The sequence below is a fragment of the Phodopus roborovskii genome, unplaced genomic scaffold (assembly GCF_943737965.1).
Source record: "Phodopus roborovskii unplaced genomic scaffold, PHOROB, whole genome shotgun sequence".
Taxonomy (NCBI): domain Eukaryota; kingdom Metazoa; phylum Chordata; class Mammalia; order Rodentia; family Cricetidae; genus Phodopus; species Phodopus roborovskii.
The window spans coordinates 18466103-18487776 of NW_026125295.1; the positions used below are offsets into that span (position 1 = coordinate 18466103).

Sequence of the window (21674 nt, forward strand, 5' to 3'; positions counted from 1 at the left end):
AGGGAGAACCTAAATTGGGAAAATGCTCCCACCAAATGGGCTTGTGGGCAAGCCTGTGGTAACTTTGCTTGACCTACAATTGATGGGGGAGGGTCCAGCTCACTGGCATGGTACCACCTCTCAGCTGTTGGTCCTGGACACTGTAAGAAAGCAGGCTGAGCAAGCCATAAGGAGCAAGGCAGTAAGCAGCATCCTCCATGGTCTCTGTTTCAGTTCCTGCCTCCGATTGCTTTCATGGTCTCTGTTTCAGTTCCTGCCTCCGATTGCTTTCACTGGCACTGGGAACTGCTGTCGAGTGCACACCCTCCCAATCTCAAGATCTTGGCAAAAACAGCAGAGATTGTTGACATATTGAGGCACTAATGGACCCTGCTGAGAATTACTAAAAGCTAAAGACTCTCACCTTGGTCACACACACTCATGTACTCATGCACGCACACACATGCACGCACCCACACGTGTGTATATACACCCACACGTGTGCATATACACCCACACACACACTCAGCTTTTGGAGGAGAAGAGTGAGAATATAGGCTTGTTAATTTTCTTTGGGTAGCTGCTAACCTGCAAGGCTGTTATGTTTTGTTAAATTACACATGCAGAGAAGTTATGTAGTACATGAAAGATGTATCCATGGGTACATTCCTGACAACTAAAAAGACCAGGTCATCCAATTGTAGAAACCAACGGCTTGTAAGTCTGTGAATTAGTATAGGTCAGAGGCTTAATCTGGACAAGCTGAGAAAGAAATTGGACTTTGGTCCTTTCTTTCCATGGAGAGTAGGGACATTAAACAACGCATAGACCTTGGGGACAACAGAGAGATCAGTGATCTGTTTACTTTGGCCCTGGAAATGTTGGACTCTGTTCAGTTTAGCCCGCTACCTGTCTGTGAGTCCACCTGAAAGTCCTGAGCCTTAACATCTCTTGGTGAAAAACAATGAGAATTAAATTCAGATATAAACCTGGGAAAACATGAATGACACTTTCCAGGAATAAGACAAAGGGAACAGCTCAGGACACCAGGCCAGTGTCTAGGTTCCAGTGTCCTCGCCCTACTGGGCAGCAGACCAGCTATATCCACTGCCTGGCCCCAATTTTCCCTTTTTGATTTTTGTGATCTGTGAAGTGAGGTTGTTACACTGGATGCTCTCTAATCCTGCATCTTACTGAAGGGCCCAGTAATCATGATTGCTACATGTCAGACAGAGCCAATATCTCAGAAGCAAGGTCAGTAATTGTCATAACGATGAGGAAGATATTTGCATTTCTATTGCTAATGAGATGATGGAGTTTAAGAATAAAATGTTTGCCATTATTAGATACCTTGTTTGTGGCCTAAATTTGAAGTAGAGTCTGTATATGCTTATTACTCCATGGATGGCACATGATAGTACCCAGTTCAGGTCATCGGTGACTTGTACACAGAAAAACAGGCAACCCCTAACAACATCTGTTTGATTCCTTCTAGCATGCACTGTCTAGGATCTAGTGACCAGCACCTTTGAAGGGTTCCATAACAAAAATGGGACCTGAGAACTGAGTACATGGGTGGCAGAAGCAGGTGGGTGGTTAGGCCAGCCTGGTCTACAAAGCAAACTCCTGTATTTGAGATTCTCCCTGCGTTTGAAACTCCACACTCTGCCTCTAGGCTCTTGGCTCACTTTGTAGTTCTCAGAATTCCCTGCCTTCTCTTCCAGTATGGAATCCGATACTGAAGCAGTTTCTGTGACCCATGTCACCTGTTCAGCATCTTCTCCCCAAACTTGCCCATGCTGTGGGATGTTAACCTGTGGCCCTGAACTCTAATCTCATCTTTCCCAAGTCTGTCTAGGTATCCAGTAAACAGCATACCAGAGAAGCCCAGCATTCCTGCAGACCCGCCTTTGGTCAGGGACTTTTGTTCCTTTGCACATGAGACTTCACGAAGTCCACTCAATTCCAGGGTCGGTGACCTCTCTAGGTGTTGGTTTGGGGGTTAGGTAGAGCTAGGCTGGGTTGAACGTTGTACCAAACAAGGAAAGGAATTTTCTTAACAGGTCCTCACTTGCAGAATGATGTCTCAGGCTTTTCACAAACAGAGCCGGCCTCTTCCAGCTAACCACAGCACAATGAACCACCCCCACCCCCAAACCCCACCAGCTTTGCTTCTTTGGAAGGTTTTGTGAGTCTCTGCTTGGATCTTCATTCTGAAATATAGCCTCTGCTCTTCACAGTCCTCTGTGTACCATGAAGAAAATGATACATCTTCTCCTCCCTTGTCCCTGTCCCTTTCTTTCTCCAGTCGCTTTTACTAGAAACAAACAACAGCAATAACAAAAGTAGACTCATTTTCTCCCTTCTCCTCTCCTTGAGTGGCTGGGGCTGAAGAGCCTAAGAGCCTGAGTTTGTGGAGGCATCTGGAGGGTAAGGATATGGATGATGAGCAGAAGCAATGAGAAAGGAGGTTGGGGGGGGGCAGAATGAAAGGACCCAGTTCTCAGCGGTAGAAAGGGGAGGGAGACAACTAGAATGTTGGTTATGGTCCAATTGCATGGAGCTCTCCCCGCAAGGATGGAGAGAAGACAACTACAACTACAACATATGCTGTGGCTTAACTGAGAGGAAGATAGAAAGAGTGGAAAAGCACATACACACAGAGGGGATGCAAAATAGGTACAGGTATTTTCCTTACTTTAGGATGCTAATCAATACATCTCGAGGGGGGGAGCTCAGAGAATGAACACTTGGTAACCACTGCAACACCAATTCGTTCTGGCAAGAATCACTAACGAATGCTAAGACCCACGGGGGAAAAACAAAACATGATAGTCTAAAGGTATCTCTTTGTAGATTTCTTACTAGCTGAAAATCAGAAAAGCAGGGATCTGTAGTGGTAACAGCTACCAGACACCATGACCAGCAAACAGTTAACAGCTCAGCAAGGCAACAAGTCACCATGGCAGCCTGTGCCATTCGATACAATGTCACCTCTTCAAGGTCATTGCCAAAATCAGGAACTCAAAGTCTCATGATGAAGTAATTCCAGAAAAACCCAGATCAAGGGACTTTCCCCAAAAATAGCTGTCAAATACCAAAAAAGCGGGTTAAATCCCACAATCGTGACACAGATCAATCAAATCCAGAACACTGGAAATTCCACAGGGCAAAGATCTGGTTTCTCATGTAAACAGCATAAAGTGCAGGTGATCACCTTAGAGCAAAAGAGATTCAGGAAATAATAGAACCCACATAGCATGTGGATCTCAATAGACACATGTAGCATGGAGATCTCAGTTAGGATCTACTTTGAGCATCTAATTTAATTTTCTTGTAGTTCAACATAGGAATTTGTATGTTGACTGGGTAGTAGGGGGGCTGGTACAGCTCAGCAGGTAAGAGATCTTCCCTTCATGTCTGACAACCAAGAGTCCCTCAAAGCCTTTAGTAGAAGGAAGGAAACAGCTCTCAAAGCCGTCCTGTGACCTCAAGGCGTGCTTGCGAGCAAGTGCATGTACACACGTGCAAACACAAATAACAAGTAAATAAACTAATTTTGAATATTAGTAAATAGATGGAAATAATTATTGATTTCTATAGATGTGTTGGTATTGTTATGTAAAAATTCGTACATGCTAAAGATAGATTGCATACTGCAGAAAATATGATAATTGACACTTCAGAAAAAAAAGGGAGGGAGGACAGGTGAAATAAAATGGACATTGTCGGAACCGGGGGTTGTTTGCCGGTGTTTACTTTTGTGTTTGTTTGAAAACTCTCCTATGAAGGAAGGAGAAGAAAGTATCTGAAGGGACTTTACACCACAGAAGTCAAATCAGAAGTTTATTTTACTTCCTAGTGTAGAAGTTGGGGTGAGAGCAGTGATTATCCATTTTGGTGATATGTAGGCACACACTTTTAAGAATGTGACAAGCAAGGACAATAGACACGCTAACATGGCCGAGGAAAGCCCACAAGTCCTCACCCTCATACAAAGAACAACAGGCAACCAAGGAGCGCCGAGAGCAGGAGAAATAGTCCTCCCTAGGGCAGAGCACACCAACTTGTTATCCAATACTAAATGTCCAGTCAGCTCTGAAAACATACGTACAAGTAATATACAGACTGAGCGAGCAGGCTGTATGTATGTGTCTAGGGACATATGCGAAATGCATTATGTATGTAACAACCATTAGTGAAAAAGAGAGGTCATGAATTTGAAAGAGAGCAAGGAAGGGTACACTAGAAGGTTTGAAGGGAGGAAAGGGAAGGGAGAAAGGATCTAATTAGCATCTCAAAAAGTATACAAAATATTTTTAAAAAAGAATATGGTTGCCTGTGCCATTTCTTTCAAAGCCATTAGTCCAAGATCACTTGGAAAACACATTTACGTAATTACATGCACAATCCACACCTGAATTCAACCAACTCAATGATTACGATATATGTCTTGGTGCAGGGTTGGGTAAGAGGGTCAGAAAAAAATCAATGCTACTATTCTTGTTTGCCTTACCTTGCATAACCGACAAATGCATGGAGAATTTTGTATTTGTAGGTGAGCTGTAGAAATGTACTGTCAATCTACACCAAAAATATACAAGTAGGTCTTTTTGATTGCAAGTATTCAGAGTGCTAGACTCTATAAATCATTTTAAAGTAATGCCTTTTATTTATTCTTTGACAGTTTCATACACGTTCACAATGTATCTCGATCATTGCAATTCCCACCTCCTCTCTCCCACTCCTCCTCCATACCCCCAACATATTCTCTCCTTGCCATCGCCTGCATGTCTTCGCCTTCTTATTTACTAGTATTATCTTATAACTCACTGAGTAGCTAATGTTGCCTGTCAGAAAGTGGGCTGAGGTTCTGGCTTTCTCACATGCAGATTGCACACAGGCACCCACAGTTTTGGTGAGCTCATGAGCCCAACAGCCATGTCATGTCCAGAAGATGGTATTTCGTGCCCCATCTTCGCCGTGTTCACTAAGTCCTGGGAGAGAGGATTGATACAAATGCCCCATTCAGGGTCCCTCATTCTTGGCACTTTAACCAGTCATGAGTCTCTGTATCAACTGTTGCCCAGTGCACAAAGAGGCTTTCCTGGCCAAAGTTGAGAGCAGCACTGACCTATGGGGATAAACATCACTATTTAGAAGGCAGTGTTTTGTTTTTTAAATTTTTTAAACTTTCATTTGTTCATTCATTCATTCATTGTGTATGTGCATGTGCATCCTGTGTTGACAGGGTACAACTTGGGGCTCTCTCCTTTTTCCAGCGGAGTCTTGGGGATCAAGCTTAGGTTGTCAGGCTTGATGGCAAGCGCCTTTGATGGCTGAGGCATCCCACAGGCCTTAAAAGGCAGCCTGACACGTTCATTTAGGAAAACAACAGTAGTACATTCCCACTACAGTCCGCAACCTTCTGAACTTTTGGCCAGGGAATTCATATGAAGAACGAATTCCCTTCTGTGGAGACCTCAAGCCAATCAGAAAGTAGCTTGTTGCCACCATAATCTTAATGCCACTATTACATCTGTGGCATATCTTGCCTGGCAGGTCAATATTGGAGCATCCAGGGTTCACTGCTAGGTAATACACACCGATGATTTTCTCCCCGGCACCTAGCACTACGAAAGCTAGCCAGCAGGAAGGAAGTTTTCAGGTCAGTCTGAGCGTGATTGCTCGATGTCCTGACACCAGTTTTCAGCAGTAGAATCTTATCATCTAATATTTTGTATAATCAAACAGCCCATGCTGTTTTGAGGGCCTTTTTGACCAAATGATTCATAGAGAGGGATTCTACATCTGGCAATAAGATCTTCATTTAATAACACCTCCTTTTTTTTAAGTTATGCATTTTTAATTAGCTTACAAAGTAGTTGGTTTCCACGGAGTTTTTCATTCACCTTTGGTTTTAGTCACCCATCATTTCCTCCTAGCTCCTGTTCGCATGTCCCACACCTGATTAACCCTTTAACTCCCAATATGCCCCCACCTCCACTTTCATCTACAAATCAATTTGGAGAGAATTGAGACCTTCATAGTGCTGGTGCTTCTACTTCACATTCAGGGAATAGTTTCCCACTTACCTCAAGTTTATTTTGCTCAATAATATTTAGTCATTCAGTGAATGACAACCCAGATGTCTTTGTTCATATGCATTTGTTTGTCCTTTAGGTAGAATTATTCACTTTCTAGATTTTGTATGTAGATATGAGTTGGTTTTGTATAATTTACCTTGCATCCTGATATTTCTTAGCCCATTCGTCCTACTATATAAAATAAACGTATTTAGAATTTTATGTATATGCGATTAAGCCATATATAAAGGTAGGGTGTTTTTTGTTTTTTGTTGTTTTTCAGTCCTTTGGCTTCTTTTTTCTTTCCCTTGCCTGGAGGTCTGGCTTAGACCTCCAGCTACAATGGTGAGTGGGAACGGAGTAGTGGGTGTTTTAGTACCCTTCTTGCTCTCAAAGAGAAAGATTTTATTCACATTCCACCACGAAGCAGGAGATCTGTAGATCTTTGTTAAATACCCTTTATCAAATCAAGGAGCAAGATTGCTAGGAACCTTTCATTACGTATGGCTGTTGAACTGTATAAATGATGTTCTGATACGGACAGATATGGTCATTAATTTCCTCCACTATTAGACTGATTTACTCAATTATATTAACTGATGCTTCGAAAGATAATTTGCATTCCTAGATAAATCAAATTGAGTAATCATTTTTATCCCTATTGTATTTTAGTGGATTCTATTTGTGATGTGTTTGTTTTTCTTTTGAGATGTTTCCATATGACCCAGACTGGCCTGGCACTGATTATGTAGTCAACGTCTGGTCCTGCTGCCTCCTCCTTGTGAGGTTTACTGGTGTGTGTCCAAGCCCATATTTATGCAGTGCTGGGGATCAAACCCAGGGCCTCATGCATGCTAGGCAAGCGCTCTACCAACTGAGCCACTTCCCAGCCCTGTTTGTGATTTTTTTTTTTTTTTTTTGTATAGGATTTTTGCATCTTTTGTGTTTGCCATGATGTCTTTATTGATTTTTTTTTCTTTCAAAATGTATATATTTTGTTCTTGAAACATTATCCGGACTCTCCTAGACTTGGTTCCCAGGAGGAGTATGCAAGACTGTAGTGGTTGTTGGATTGAATACCAAGTCCCCCTGGCCATGGACTGTTACTGTTTACCAGGAGGCTATTTTTGTTGTCTCTGATGGGAAAAGAATAAAAGCCTTCCATTGTCCTGTGACTTCTGAGAGAGAGGATACACAGAGGGAGGGGAGACGGGGGTGGGGTGGGGTGGGGTGGGAGGGGAGGTGTCACATGCCACCTCCCAATGCCAGTTTCCCATGAGGTGCCTGCTCCAGCTCCTGCCTTCCTCACATTCCCTGACCCAGCAGGCCGGCAATGACTGGCTTTGTGGGTTTCACTTCTCAGGCTTCCAGGTTACCCCTTCCCCAAGATGACCCAGTTCCGAGATTTCAGAGAAGGAAGGCTCCAGCTTGGGGCAGAGGACACTGTGGGGAGAGGGAGGAATGCTTGAAGCAGACAGAAGCTCTTTGTTTGCTCAGTTTCTATGAAAATTGGGCAACATTTGTAAACAGCAAATATTGGTTCAGAGGCCCACTGCCTTCCTGCCCACCCCCATCTGGGCTGCAGCCCAGACTCCCCTGCACGTACACACAGCTTCAGCTGTTTCTACCAGAAAGCCAGCTCTGTGGCTGAGATGGAAGGGTTTACTCTGTGGTACACAATTTGGGTCACGAGTGGGTTGGTCTGAAACTAGAGGCCACCTTTTACTCCTCAACCTCTCTCCTTCTTCTCTCCTTTTTTTATTACCCTTTCTAAATACAGAGATCAAATATTAAGAAAGCAGCTAGCATTAAGAGTTCTGAATTCCACTTCCAAAGCTTGCGAACAGACCCTCGCCCCAGAACAGAGCCTGGAATGTGCAAGGGCTAACACTAGGCTTTCCATGCAACTAGGCACAACCTGGGCAGCCTCATCTGAGGGTCTGTAGGCAGACGCTCATTCCTCTTCAAGACTGACCCGGTCCTCAGAGGGCAGAGTTGGTAGCAGGGGTGGAGTGAGGTGGGGGAATGTCTGTGGGAAAAAGGTAGGGCTGGAGTCCATACATGTCTGTCACCCCCTTAGTGTGACCACAGAGAGGAGCCTTCTTGGCTTCCTTACATCCTGCTTTGCTGGAAGAAGCTGTGTCCCTGGTTGACTAGTTAACATGCAGTCTGGCCGATGTCACATCTTGTCATTACCACTGAACTTTGGCAAGGCACTTGCCAAATGGTTTCCTTGCCACATCTAGATGGAGATTCTCACACGCCAATACCAGGGACTGTAGTAAGAGGTCTCTGAGGCCCCATAAAAGTGTTGGCCATTGTTAAGGTGTCCAAGGGAACAATGGGTGTCCTGAGGGACTGTGGTTAGAATTAAATACACAAATGAGGGCACAGATACAAGTGCCAGGAGCCACCAAGAACACAGAGCACTATGATGCCATCCCCCACACACTGTACAGACATACATAGACCTGGACACCCAATAAAACCAGGGTTGTATTCACATGTACACCCCAAAAGCAGCCTTTGCCCACCTCCCCTCTGAAGAATGACAGACACAGGGCTTCTCCTCAGCAAGAACCAATCCTAGACCTCTCTGCCAGGTATGTGTGGATGAGATGGTAGCTCTAGGTACCCATGTCACACTGGAACCACCTCCATGTCCTGTGCTCCTCTCTGGGCTTGGCCACAGAGGATCCCTCTGAAGCAGGGTCTCTGGGTGGCTGGTTTGGTGAGGACCCAGTGAGAGCAGAGATTTGGCTAAGGCAAGGCTGTAGGCCTGTGGCTGGGGGAGTAGCTTGGGGATGGTTATGGGCATAGCAAAGGATGAAGGAGGGATAGTCATTTTCTGTATCTTCCGTGCCCTGCTCTGAGCATCCCTGAGTTTGTGTCTCACATTCAACACCTCACAATTCCCCCTCCTGCTTCCGGGCATCTTCATGTCCCTAACTTTCAAGAGTCAGATGAACCTAGACTACATCCTAATTAATGTCTGCCTTGGGGTGGCGATGGGACTATAACCTTCCTGCATAAGGTGCCATGAGAGGTCAGGGGACAGAACCCAGAGCAGCAGCAGCTTCTCTACCCCTCTTGTGATGCACACATTTGTCTCACATCTCTGCTGAAACCCTTGTTAGATCAATGGTCTCTAAAGCAGCTGGTGTGTAAATCCTTTCCACGGAGACCATTCACTGGCTTAGCAACAGTTATTGCTAGCGCTTGTGCTCAGTGTGGGAGTTGGCCCTGTCTCCTCACCTGGGTCCATAGGCTGGACAGTAATCTGTGATCTCGAGCCTCTGATGTATCCTGAAGGAAGATGGGGGCCCTCTCAACAAAGGCTGGGAAAGGGAGAGGAGTACTGGGTGTTTGCGGCACCCTGTCCCTGTCTTTTGTTTTGGGCATTTTTGTTTCCATGTTTAAGGTTTTTGTGTGTCCAGTTACATGAGTGTTAGATTAGAACATTTGACCTTTGGGTTCCTGAGATGGCTCAGCAAGCAACACAGATTTCAACCTGGCCACTTGAATGTGCTCTCCAGAACCTCCACAGTGGACGGACAAAACTGACCCCTGAAAGTTGTCCTCTGACCTTCACATTGTGACCCATGGCACATGTGTGCTTGTGCTTTGACATGCATACATGTGTGCACAATAAATAAAATAAGAAAATGTGACTTTCTCTCTCACAAGACATGCATGTACCTTTAAAACATTCCTGTCAGAGACTGGAATCACACTGGGGAAAGTCTCCTGTTTGTATTCCTAAGAACCACAGCACAAAACCAAAGCAGCCAGATTAGCCTGTTGACTGGGCCTGGCATGAGCTCTCCATCAGCTAAAGTATGAAGCAGACTTACTTCTTCCCACTCCTGGTGGAGAGTGTTGTCATTTAAAAAAAAAAAAAAAAGCAACTCGAGAAAGACACCATGCAACAGAGTTCAAGCAGAGGGGTTTCTTATTAGGGGGAAAGGATCTTAAAAAGGGGAAAGGGAAGGGGGAGGCCAGCCTCCAGGGACAGGAGCAGTGGAAAAGAGGAGACCAGAGGAGAGAGAGGAGAGACAGGGGAGACAGGAGAGAGAGAGACAGGAGGGGGGACAGAATGGAGAAAGAGGAGAGGAGAGAGCGAGAGAGGAGAAAGGAGGGATGAGGGGGAGAAAGGAAAAGGAAGAGGGATAGGTGATGGGCAGGGCACTTTTAAAAGGGAACATAGGGAAGTGATACTCTCAGAGACAGGAGCTGAGGGTGTATCCTGTCACAGCTGCAAAGGCAGGCCAGTACAGATGCCTGGATACTGACAGAGAGGTGGAGGCTAGCATGTGAAGGAGACCCACATCACCTTCCCACTCCTGGGGAAGAGGTACAGGCTATTGATCCTTGCACAGGAGAAGGGCGACGGCAGAACTCTGTGCCTGTGTCTGACAGTCTTGAGGAGTTGAAAGGACAAGCCAAGCCATGAGGATGGCCGTGTTGCATGGGAGGCTCAGGCCTGTGTGTGTCTATAGGGCTATGTGGGGGTGGCAGCATGGCATCACAGGGCGTTGTGTCCTTGGTGGCCCCAGACATCTGCATCTGTGTCCTCAGCTATGAGTTTAGTTCTACAGCGGAGACGCTGTGCACATTCAGGGTCCCCACGTGCACCTTAGCAATGGCTGGGACTTGCTGGGAGCTTCACCTGGCTCTTCCACAGCCTGACATGGGCGCTTTAATACCTCCACCTTACAGACTTGACAAGGTCCCTGAAGACCACAGTGAACAACATCTTGATTAAACTGAAGAAGAACTGGGTTTTGAAAATCCTAAATTCGTTTGGCGGTCTTGAAATCTGGGTTTACATTTTGCCCATTGCTCCTTGACCTTTTCCTGGGTGTATATTGCGTCCTGAGATAGTATATGAGCTGATATACCCAGAGGGACATTTTCAAATGCCTATTTTATTTTTACTTCATTGATTGACAATTTTCCAGTCCATGTACAGGGTTGAAATGCACAATTGTAGTTATAGTGAAAATAGCACAGATGTAGGGTGCAAGCACAATATCTTCGTGGCAAAAGCATGCTACTTAAAAGTAATCAGAGAGGAATGGGGACGGGTTGGAGGCATCCTCTCGGGCTGGTCTCTGTGCTTGCATGGCGCTTTGTTCTGACTCCCACAGTTTGCCGCTTCCTAGCAGAGGGAGAGTTTCATGCCTCGGTGACTGTTCCTTAGCCTGCCTTGTCCCACCAGAAGCTCAGGGGGCGGGACCCTTTCAGCCTCAGAGCAGGCTCTGCCTGGCAGGGTGGAGAGAGAGAGCGGTCTTGGGGTGTTCCCAGGATAACCTGCTAACCTGCGAACAGCGGTACTGCCTCTCTAAGCAGAGCCTAACTTTCCTCTCTTTATGTTCCTTCTCGGGTTCTAGTCCAGGGCAGTTCCTTTCTCTCCCCAGCCTCAGTCTCCCCTTGTGTAAGGCTAATGAAGCTGCTGGCACACAGTTCTGGCACCAGGGGTTCGGGAAGAAGCCACTCCCGCCCAAGCGGCTGTAGCCATGCCGCTCCTGGCACCGAGAGAGCAGTGATAACAAAGAGTGGATTTTGCTTTAGGCCTTCTTCTAAACAGCTCCCCCCCCCCCCCCACTTCTTTGTGGTGGTGGATTCGCAGTTCTGTCTCACAGCTCAGGAAATGAGGTGATCATCAGGGCAAGAAAGGAAGGGGGTGGATGAGAGCGATTGGGCAATTGGGCTGTGCAAACACTGGAGGTCAAAGATTGCACCCAGCCGTCCCCCTCCGGCCATAAAGGGGAGCGGGTCACAGAGAGGCGGTGCAGAAGCGGGTTGGTCTGTGCTCCCCGCTCCTCGCCACACACACACCGGGAGGATGAGGTCCGCCGTGGGCGCCCTGCTGGCCTGTGCTGCCCTGGGTGAGTGTGGGCAGGGAAGAACTGCAGAGTGCTGGCCTTGCATTCCCTGCAAAGCTAAAGGCTGGAAGCCCCAAGAGCCTGCATTTTGCTTCCTCCCCGGGGAGCAGCTCTACCTCCTTCAAAAGCTTGGGAATAACCTTGATCCTTAGGTGTCTGGGGCCCTGGTGCAGTCTCTGCTTTTTATTGTGCTCCTCGGGCTGTCTCCCTCTGTCCAGTGATTCGCAGACATGGTGTATGATAAGTTAGCAAACTTTTAACCAGTTTACCCAAGGCGCTACACCTGTCTAAATAGCTTGGTGTGATGGTCAGGGCTTCTGGGATCTGACTCTGCTATCTTATTGTCTGATGTCCCTTGGATGCCTCTGGAGCTGGTGGCTTAAACAACAGTGTGGGATTTGAAGCTAGAATTCTTGAGATCCAATCATGCCTGCATTTCTTTCTCCAGTGACCGCACCTGCCTGGGAGGGTCAGGTGAGGGTGACATCACAGGTGCCAGTCATTTATCTTGCTGACTCCTCTCCTGTGGGGTCTTATAGACCACATGCCAGCCCTAGTTGGACTGTAGTTAGCATTTGTCACATTGTTGGGACCTTCTAGCTTGAGTGATTTGCCTTCCTCGAAAACTGTGGACTTGAAAGAGGCTCCCACACTTGTCAGCTCAGGGCACCTCATGTGACTGTACACGGTGGCCCATGACGAAGGACAACATTTACAATTTAGATGAACTAGTTTGGAGAGGCTAAGGAGGTGGTTTAGGGAGAGTCTGCCATTTGGCTCCGCCCCCCTGCCCCGGCCAGGGAGAAATGAAGGGAAGGAGTTGGGGTACCCAGTCCCCCTATTGTCCTTCCTTACCCATGCTTTATGCTTTGTGGACCTTGCTGAGTCAGAACGTTGGCCCTGCTGAGTGCCTGAAAGGGAGCAGATGTGATGAAGGTAGGAGTGCCCAGTGGATGGCATCTCTCTATCACACAGATTTTAATGGTGGCACAGTTGGGAAGATGGTTCAGCCGGGGAAATGTTTGCCATGTAAGCATGAGAACCTGAATTCAGAGCCCTAGCACTCCTGGGAAAAGCTGGGTATAGGAAGGTTCCAGGGATTTATGGCCAGTCAATCTAGTGGAATCAGCAAAGCTCAGATTCAGTGAGGGACCCTGTCCAAAAATAAATAAATAAATAAATAAATAAATAAATAAATAAATAAAATAAATCAGTCAGAGAGTAATAGCAGAAGACACCCCAGTGTTGCCCTTTGGTCTCCATGTGTACCCATCTGCACATGTGCGGGCACACACACACACACACACACACACACACACACACACACACTCTTTTATATAAACACATGATTGTCTTCAGCTGTTTCTATAAATGAAGGCCACGAAGAGAGTTTCTGCTTCTTTCTAAATTTCTAAGCAGACGATAACTGAAAAGCATCATGGGCAAATCCTCTAACTGCCACCCAGAGAGAGGTAAAGCACAGGAAATTGTTGTCTTCCTCTGTGGCCTGGCCAGCAGACCTAGAGTCTGGGCTGCTAATATTCAGGGGGACACTGGACAGTCCCACAGTACTCCGGCTCTCTCGTTTCTAAAAAGATGGCAACCCTCTCCCCAGATTCCCAGAGCTGTAGCACAGAGCCCTGTGTCGAGGTGGCTGAGGATGGCACATGCACACTGAAGCTCACATTTTGATGTGGACCTTCAGCCATGCCAGGGGGCAAGGGGGTGGGAGGAGAGTGGGCTGCCGGTCATCTTCAGCTACCCCCGCATCCCTCCAAGCAGCCCACAGTAGGGTGGGACAATGAGAGGCTGCTCGGTGAGCTAACTGCTCGGTTCAACCCTGCATTCTGTCATGACCCCCAACAAGGTGTGGGATGAGGGCACAACCAAGGGGAGGTGGCCGTCAAGACCCTTCGGAAAGTGCTGCGGCGCCTTCTCTCCCCCGGCACGGAGAGTGGGTCCCTTATGCCCCTGCCTTCTCTCCTGCAGGACTATGTCTGGCTGTCCCTGACAAGACCGTAAAATGGTGTGCAGTGTCAGAGCATGAACACACCAAGTGTGTCAGTTTCCGTGACCACATGAAAGCCGTCCTTCCAGCTGATGGTCCCCAGCTTGCTTGTGTAAAGAAAACCTCCTATACGGATTGCATCAAGGCCATTTCAGTAAGTCCTGCTGCCTCAGTGGCACAAGGCTGCAGGGGTTGCTTTCTTTAATCATCGTGGGATATGGAGGTCAGGCGAGAGGCAGATGTGTGGGGTAGTCAACCCTTGCTGCTCTCCAACTCACATCAAAAATAGAGATGGAAGAGGCTGTGATTTTTGTCCATAAGGCATGGGACAATGTGCTCTGTGTTGATCACTCAAATTAACCTGGTGAGGCCAGCAGTTAGCTGACTGGCAGTTAGATATTTAGGGTTCCATTTCCACACAGAGGTAGGAGGACAGATGCCTTGTCCTTCCTGTTGGAGATATATTAAAGGAGAGAGAGAGAGAGAAAGAGAGAAAGATCATTACTGGGACTGGGGCAGTACGGGTAGGTAAGATGAGAATGTTCTGCAGGTAGACAGTGGTGATGGTTTCATAACAAGGTGAATCACTTAAGTGTCCATTTAAAAATGGCCACAGTGGTAACGCATGCGCCTATTTTATGACAACATAGCAACCGAAGCCATTAAAAAATTTTACTTCTATCATTAGTTGATTTCACTTAGGCATACTTTCTTATTATCTACCTATAACATGACAGAGACCATGAAGCCATAGTTGTTAGGAATAAAGTGGCCCGGGTTGGGGCTGCATATTAGGAATACAGTATAAGGGGGTTGGGAAACAGAGACCTGTAGATGTGACTCATATGGGAAGTTTAATTGAGGGGGAGGTAAGAAAATAAGGGAAGGAAAGAAAAAAAAGAGGTAAAGAGACACAGAGACAGACAGAAGGGGGCAGACAGAAAAGTCCTCTCTGCCCCTTCAGAGGAGGGGAGGAGGGGGGGAGTAGAAGTGGGTGGAGTCTTTCTTTAAAGATCTAGGGTACATAACCTGCCATGTGCAGATAGGTGAGAGGCGGGGCCAGGTTTGTCCGGATTACAGTAGTTTTTGCTTTACAAATTGATCAGTAAGAACTCAGTTTTCAAGTGTCTTTTTCAGTGGTTCTGATCTGTAGGTCATGACCCCCTTGGGGGTTATTGAACAACCCTTTCACAGGAGTCCATTAAGATCATTGGAAAACACAGATATTTGCATGACACTTCATAACAGTAATAAAATTACAGTTCTGGAGTAGCAACAAAATAATTCTATGGTTGGGGTCAGCACCGCATGAGGAACTGTGTTAAAGGAGACTGGAACTAGGAAGGTTGTGAACCAGTGTTCTAGATCAAAGGCAGATGGGCTCTTTCTAAGACTTTAAGTAAAGGGCAATCAATTTATGGGATTCCTCCCCACTGCAGGGGAGTGCTCTACTTTTGAATAAACCTTGCTAAACCTTTTAAAAGGAAAGACTTTAAGGGAAGAGGAAAGAAACTGCTGACGTAGTTGGAATAGTTTAAGTGGCTTATTGATTTAAACACAAGAGTCCAGTGGGCCATGGGGGTGTATTCTCTCTAGTACTTTATAGGCTGAGGCAGAAGGCTCATGAGCTCCAAATCAACATACATATATAAACTGCCTTAAAACAAACAACAATACCAAAAACGATGACCATTCACAAAAGCATAGAGTAAACAAGCAAGGTAGAAGAGACAACGGTAAGAAATAAACCAGCCTATCTGGCCCCAAGTTCCAGCTGAATGTCTTAGCAGCCATGCGACATTCCAAAGTTGCTTAACCTTTATGTGACTGTTTATGCTTACCTGTAAAAATCGAACTGGGGGGGTGGGGTGTCAGAGTAGACAATTATTCCAGAAATGAGAGGCCCCTGACCTTGAATCCTCCTCTTGGAGAACAGGTCTGTGTGATCATAGCATACTAGCTAGCTCCTACTGCTTCATGGGCCCAGGGCTGTAGGGGAAAACTGATGAGTCCCGAGTCCATGAAAAGCCTCCAAGGTGTCCACCTCCCTCAGAGGCAGCCACAACAGCACCCCCTAGAGGAGCTGACAGGAACACTCAAAACATGAAAGGACCCTTCTGTGTGGTCAAGCATGGAAACAGGTATAAGAATCGCCTACAGGCCCCTGAGTGCTCATTATGACTGTGTCAGAACCTGTGACACACATGCCCACCTCCAGAGGGGGGGGCCTTCCTCCCACCAAACCTGCCAGGCCAAACCTCTACAATTGTGGAGAGTAAATCCACATTAGAGTAGTATGGGCCAGGCACTGGACATATCACCAGCAAGAAAGAGAAAAACACTCTGTTCTTTTCTCTAGGCAGAATAAAAGTAAACAGTAGCAAAGCAGTCTTTTTGTCAGAGATGGAATCAAATCAAGCCAGTAGGCTAGACTTGGGGTTTTCTGGCCCTACGTCCGTGGGGCATCACTAGTCCCTCCCCATTTTTCCTGGCTTAGGGAGCCTTCTTTGGAAGCAAGGGCTTCATTGAGGATGATTCTCTCATCGTAGGCAAGTGAAGCAGATGCTGTAACCTTGGATGCCGGTTGGGTGTATGAGGCAGGCCTGACTCCCAACAATCTGAAGCCTGTGGCAGCAGAGATCTATGGGACACCTGAAAGTAAGTTCTCCCAAAGTACCCAGGATGGACGTTGTGGCTTTGACTCCTAGTAGACATTAACTCTCATTTCGTAGTTAGGTATTAGATATTAGATACTAGCAAGCACTCTTTGGGGAGTCAGCGGGGAATGAGACGACCTTCTAGTCCTCTGGTTGAAGGTGGCTATGGACCTTCTGAGTCAGGCATACTCCCTGTACAGAGGGAGTAGCCTGGGGTCCAGTTTGTCCTTCATTGGATCTGGTGATATGCCCAAGCTCCCTGGAGCCTCAGATGCCATGGACATGGGCAAATCCACCCTGTGGTGCATAGTGAGAGCCCAATAGTCCAAGAAGTCTTCTGAGATTGCTCCAACTGTCCCTATCACCAGAGGACATAAAATACTTTGAGGGGGACAGTGAATGTGAGCCTCTGTTGTTGCAGCCCCGCGTTCCTGGTAGCCTTGGGTTGGTTGGCAAGAGTAGGGTAAATAGAGCATTCTTGATCCATGCTCAGATGCTTCTTGACCCTGTGTGTTTCCTGGAACGATGCTACAAATGTACCTTCAGTCTTTAAGCCTACAGAGGGTTCTCTGGCTTCTTACCAGCCAACTCCACCTAAGTTACCCTGGGTCTCTCTTCCCTCAGTCAGAGCCAAGCCCTGGTGACTGGGGTTTGCTTGCTTCCCTGTGCCACATAAAAGTCCTCCATTCACATCGTTCCCTTTCAGAACCACAAACCTCCTACTTGGCTGTGGCTGTGGTGAAGAAGGGCACAGGCTTCAACCTGAACGAGCTCCAAGGCAAGAAGTCCTGCCACACTGGCCTGGGCAGGTCTGCAGGGTGGAACATCCCCATCGGCTCACTTTTCTGTCAATTTCCGGAGCCTCGCCAACCCATTGAGAAGGGTAAGCTGTCACCTCTGTTCTGGATGTTCTGCTGAGGTCACATAGTCATGATTAAGTCAGTCAGGAAGGCTGAACTCCAAGATGCTAGAGAGAGAGGTCAAAACATCTAGAAAGCGGCAGGTTCATGGCACCAGCTGCCCATGGTAAGTAGTAGCTGAGCCCTGTTTGTTGTTGTGAGCTCCCAATACCCCAGCAGAGTCTGTCCCGAGGAGGGAAGAAAAGGGCAGATGGGTCCACAGTGGCTTTCCAAATTTACAAGAGCTGGACCTGCCCCCCACCTCCAACCCCAGTTTCTGTCCGGAGATATGATTCATTCTGCTAAAGGGTGCTTTGGTGCCACCTGGTGGTCATGAGGTTGTCCTGCACCTCTCTGGGCTGTTCTAAACACCCCCCTACCTCCCCCCCCCCCCCACGGAAAAGATCTGGGAGCAGAGTGGGTGGACAACCGCCTAGGGTTGACAGGAAGTACTGGCTGGTGTATCTGGGAGGTTAACTGCCATGCAGGGGTTAGCCTGTTCCTGTTTAGAAGCCCTGCTTAGCACATGCAAGGCAGAGGCAGGACTGCTCTGGCTTCATGCCTCCGTGTTCCCTCACAAGCCCAGGCTGGGTGAAAGCTTTGTGCTTATACCTCGTTTTCCACTTCTTTGTATTGAGCAGCTGTGGCCAGTTTCTTCTCCGGCAGCTGTGTCCCCTGTGCAGATCCGGTGGCCTTCCCCCAACTGTGTCAACTGTGTTCAGGCTGTGGCTGCTCCTCTGTTCAACCATTCTTTGGCTATACAGGCGCCTTCAAGTGAGTGAGACCGCCACTCTGGTGGCCAGTGCTGAAAGTTCCTTGCTGACCCAGAGCAGATCCCACCTGCCTAAAGGGGGCTTAAACTTCTCCCAAGGAGGCAGTGGTACAACCTGGGACTCTCAAGGCCAGGCTATATTCCCTTCCATCTGAGGCCAAAGGTCAAGCCCTGTTCTGGTAGTCCTCTGTCTCTCCTCAGAACTTTTGCACTGGCTGGTGTCTCGTCTCTTCAAGCTGGGCAGCATCTGAAGGAACTAACACACCTCTAGTGCCTGGGGATGTGACAGAGCTTCTACCCTCTATGACAGTAGTATACCATGCTCGACATACTGGACACTCTGCTGTCCCCACCCCAACAGTACATGTGGCTTTCCTTCCCCCAACTCCTCCTCCTAGATCACACAAACACACACACACACACACACACACACACACACACACACACACACACACTACCCCACCACCACCAACAACAACAAAGGGCAAAACAAACAAAAAGCACACAGGGAAACAAAACAAAACAAAACATGGAGTCTGCTTTGCATTGGCTAACTACTCCTGGGGTATGGGGACTTGCCATGAAATGTAAAAACTGATTTATCCAAGCAAGCATTAGTTGCAAGTAGCTTCTTGGTTATGAGGGGACTTGGTGTCCTGTGATTAGTGTGTGTGTGTGTGTGTGTGTGTGTGTGCCCCCCCCCCCCCCCCGCCTCTCTCTCATACATAGCCAGGGCAGAAATACCAATGTCTTCCACACTAGGGATTTGAAGCTTTTTTTTTACATTAAAATGTTTTCACCTTCTTTCTGCCACTTTGGGGCATTCACCTTGTGTGAGCCCATCCCCTCTCACAGCAGTACTCTGGATCCCAGCAGACCACCAGAGTCTTTGTTCATGACCCTTCTTTCCCATAGGTGTCTGAAAGATGGAGGTGGGGATGTGGCCTTTGTCAAGCATACAACCATATTTGGTAAGTGATGGGAAGGGACTGGAAGGCTCCCTGCCTCCTTTTTCATAGTCGTGGGGTGGGCATGAGCACGCAGGCTTTCTTACCATTGCTTGAGTTTCTACGTTGGCAAAGGCAGGCACTTCTGGGGTCTCCATGAGATTCGCGGGCCTCTTTCTATCACTCAGACCACACAATGGCTCCACCTCTAGGGCAGATTTGCCATAGCCAAGGTTTGGAAGTTGGTCTGGCTGACCTTGGCTTGTCAGCAGTCTTGCTCAGCTCAGACTCATGGGATGGAGGCAGCCATTGCTCCACGGGTCCACAGAAGCCTTCATCTGGGTGTGGGCTCATCTTCCTTTGTGCTCCTTGGCCCCCGGAGACCCCTGCAGGTCCTTCAGCTCATGCTTGTATGACACTGGGACTACAAAGGTGGGGAGACCAAGCCCTGCCACGGGCTCACCTGAACTTTCCCCTCCTTAGAGGTCCTGCCACAGAAGGTTGACAGGGACCAATATGAGTTGCTATGTTCTGACAACACCCGCAAGCCAGTGGATCAATTTGAGCAGTGCTACCTAGCCCGGATCCCTTCTCATGCTGTTGTGGCTCGGACTGTGGATGGCAAGGAGGACTTGATCTGGGAGATTCTCAAAGTGGCCCAGGTATTCTACCCACCCTCCTGTCCCCTACTTACAACTCTGTGCTCAGATTGTCTTGACATCTGGACATATTAGAATAGTCCTTGTATATGTTCAGAACACAGTGGGGACCCTGTCATGTGTTACCGACCTCTCCAACATCCCCAGCTGGGACTCCTTGTAGAGTAGCAGAAGTCTTCTCTGGTATCAATATCCACCATCTTTCGATCAGGGATACCCTTTCTGTCTAAGGTAGGCCCTCAAGGCCCAGAGAAAAACCAAAAGGCTCTCTTGTAACCTAGAAAGAGAATCTCTCTTTAAATACCCCCCCCACATGCGTGCATGAATGCACACTTGAATGCACGTATGCATGCACAGCCTGACTGCAAAAGGACTGGCTTCCCACTGTCAGTCCTCTGCCTCTTGGCTGGGGTTGGTTAAGACAGCTTCCTCCGGTCCAGCCTACTTATCTGCCCATCAAGAGTTTAAAAGGCAACCATCAGTGCCAGCCTCTGCACTAGACTCACTTCGTGTTCTCAGCTAGCTCTCACCCACTCAGGCAGGCAGGCTCAGAAGCACAGGGAAGGAGAATGTGGGGTGGTCCTTACAAGGTACTGGACAAAGAAGGTGCTAGGTGATGGATAGCAAGCCTAGATGCCTTCTTTCCTGGTTCCTCCAAGTTTCTCGTGGTTTGAAAATCAGTTTCCCGGAGTTTTTCCTTGTTCTTCTCTTCAGTCCTGCTTTTTACCCTTCCTGATTCCTATTGCTATTCACTGCTCTGTTTTCCACCACCCCCCCGAAACAGGAACATTTTGGCAAAGGCAAATCAAAAGAATTCCAACTGTTCGACTCTCCTATTGAGAAAGACCTGCTGTTTAAGAACTCTGCCATCGGGCTATTAAGGGTCCCCCCAAGAATGGACTACAGGTTATACCTTGGCCATAACTATGTCACTGCCATTCGGCACCTCCGGGAAGGAAAATGTAAGTACTCAGGAAAAGCCAGGTGTCCCCAAGGAATGTGGGGACCCAGGCAAGGTCAGGAAACAGCCATAGCCTTTATGGGAACTGTCAGCCTCTTCTGATGTTCCTATTTTTGTCCTGCTTGTGAGCCCAGAGCTGGACTGATGCTGGGTGGCATCAACCATGAGAGGGCCTGGGAGTCACCAAGGGTTTTAAAGGCTGTTCACATTTTAAATGACCTGGGTTGATCCTAGTATCATTTTCTTTGCATAAACTAGTATTCCGGTGCCCTTTATGAAGCCATTTAGACTATTAAAAAGTAAATAACTCAAAGTTTCTGCTGATTGCACATACCTTGCCAATACTGTGGTCAACACAGCATAAGAAAGCTATAGGTCTAGGGAGGTCGATCTCACCCTGGGATGATGGAAGCTTGACTAATAATTATGTATTTGGTGGATATATATGAACCATCTAGCCACATACTCTGCTAGATGCTGGATTTAAAAGCACATTAGATTCTGTTGTCCTGGGACTTTCAGGCCAGGGAGAGGACACATGTTTGAGAGATGGTCACACTACAACAATAAAATAGCAAGGTCCTACAAGAGTGGAAAACAAAGTCAAACAGACCCTCGTGGGCAAGGGTAGAGGATCTGTGAGGGAGTGATCTGGGGATTGAGCCTAAAAGTTGGGCATGTGCACATCTGTCTGTCTGTCAGTCTGTCGGTCGGTCAGTTGGTCTACCATTTATCTACAATTTATCTATCATCTATCTATCTATAATCTATATCATCCATCCATCCATCCATCTACCTACCATCTATCATCTATCTAT

At 47.4% G+C, this 21674-nt stretch overlaps 1 protein-coding gene and 1 non-coding gene across 2 annotated transcripts in view; one reads left to right on the top strand and one right to left on the bottom strand.

The window, feature by feature from the left end:
• Positions 1–6882: 6882 nt before the first annotated feature.
• On the bottom strand, positions 6883–6956 carry Trnaa-agc (transfer RNA alanine (anticodon AGC)). The gene has a single exon. It is a non-coding gene; the product is annotated as a tRNA-Ala (tRNA).
• A 4829-nt stretch (positions 6957–11785) lies between these two features.
• Positions 11786–21674, top strand: part of LOC127213207 (serotransferrin) — a 40188-nt gene continuing 30299 nt past the window's right edge. The window contains exons 1-8 of the mRNA XM_051173516.1: positions 11786–11956; positions 13943–14115; positions 16511–16619; positions 17325–17501; positions 18159–18291; positions 19205–19260; positions 19720–19898; positions 20680–20857. Of these exons, the coding sequence (XP_051029473.1) occupies positions 11914–11956; positions 13943–14115; positions 16511–16619; positions 17325–17501; positions 18159–18291; positions 19205–19260; positions 19720–19898; positions 20680–20857 (1048 nt within the window). The 5' untranslated portion in view covers positions 11786–11913. The remainder of the gene's footprint in view (positions 11957–13942; positions 14116–16510; positions 16620–17324; positions 17502–18158; positions 18292–19204; positions 19261–19719; positions 19899–20679; positions 20858–21674) is intronic.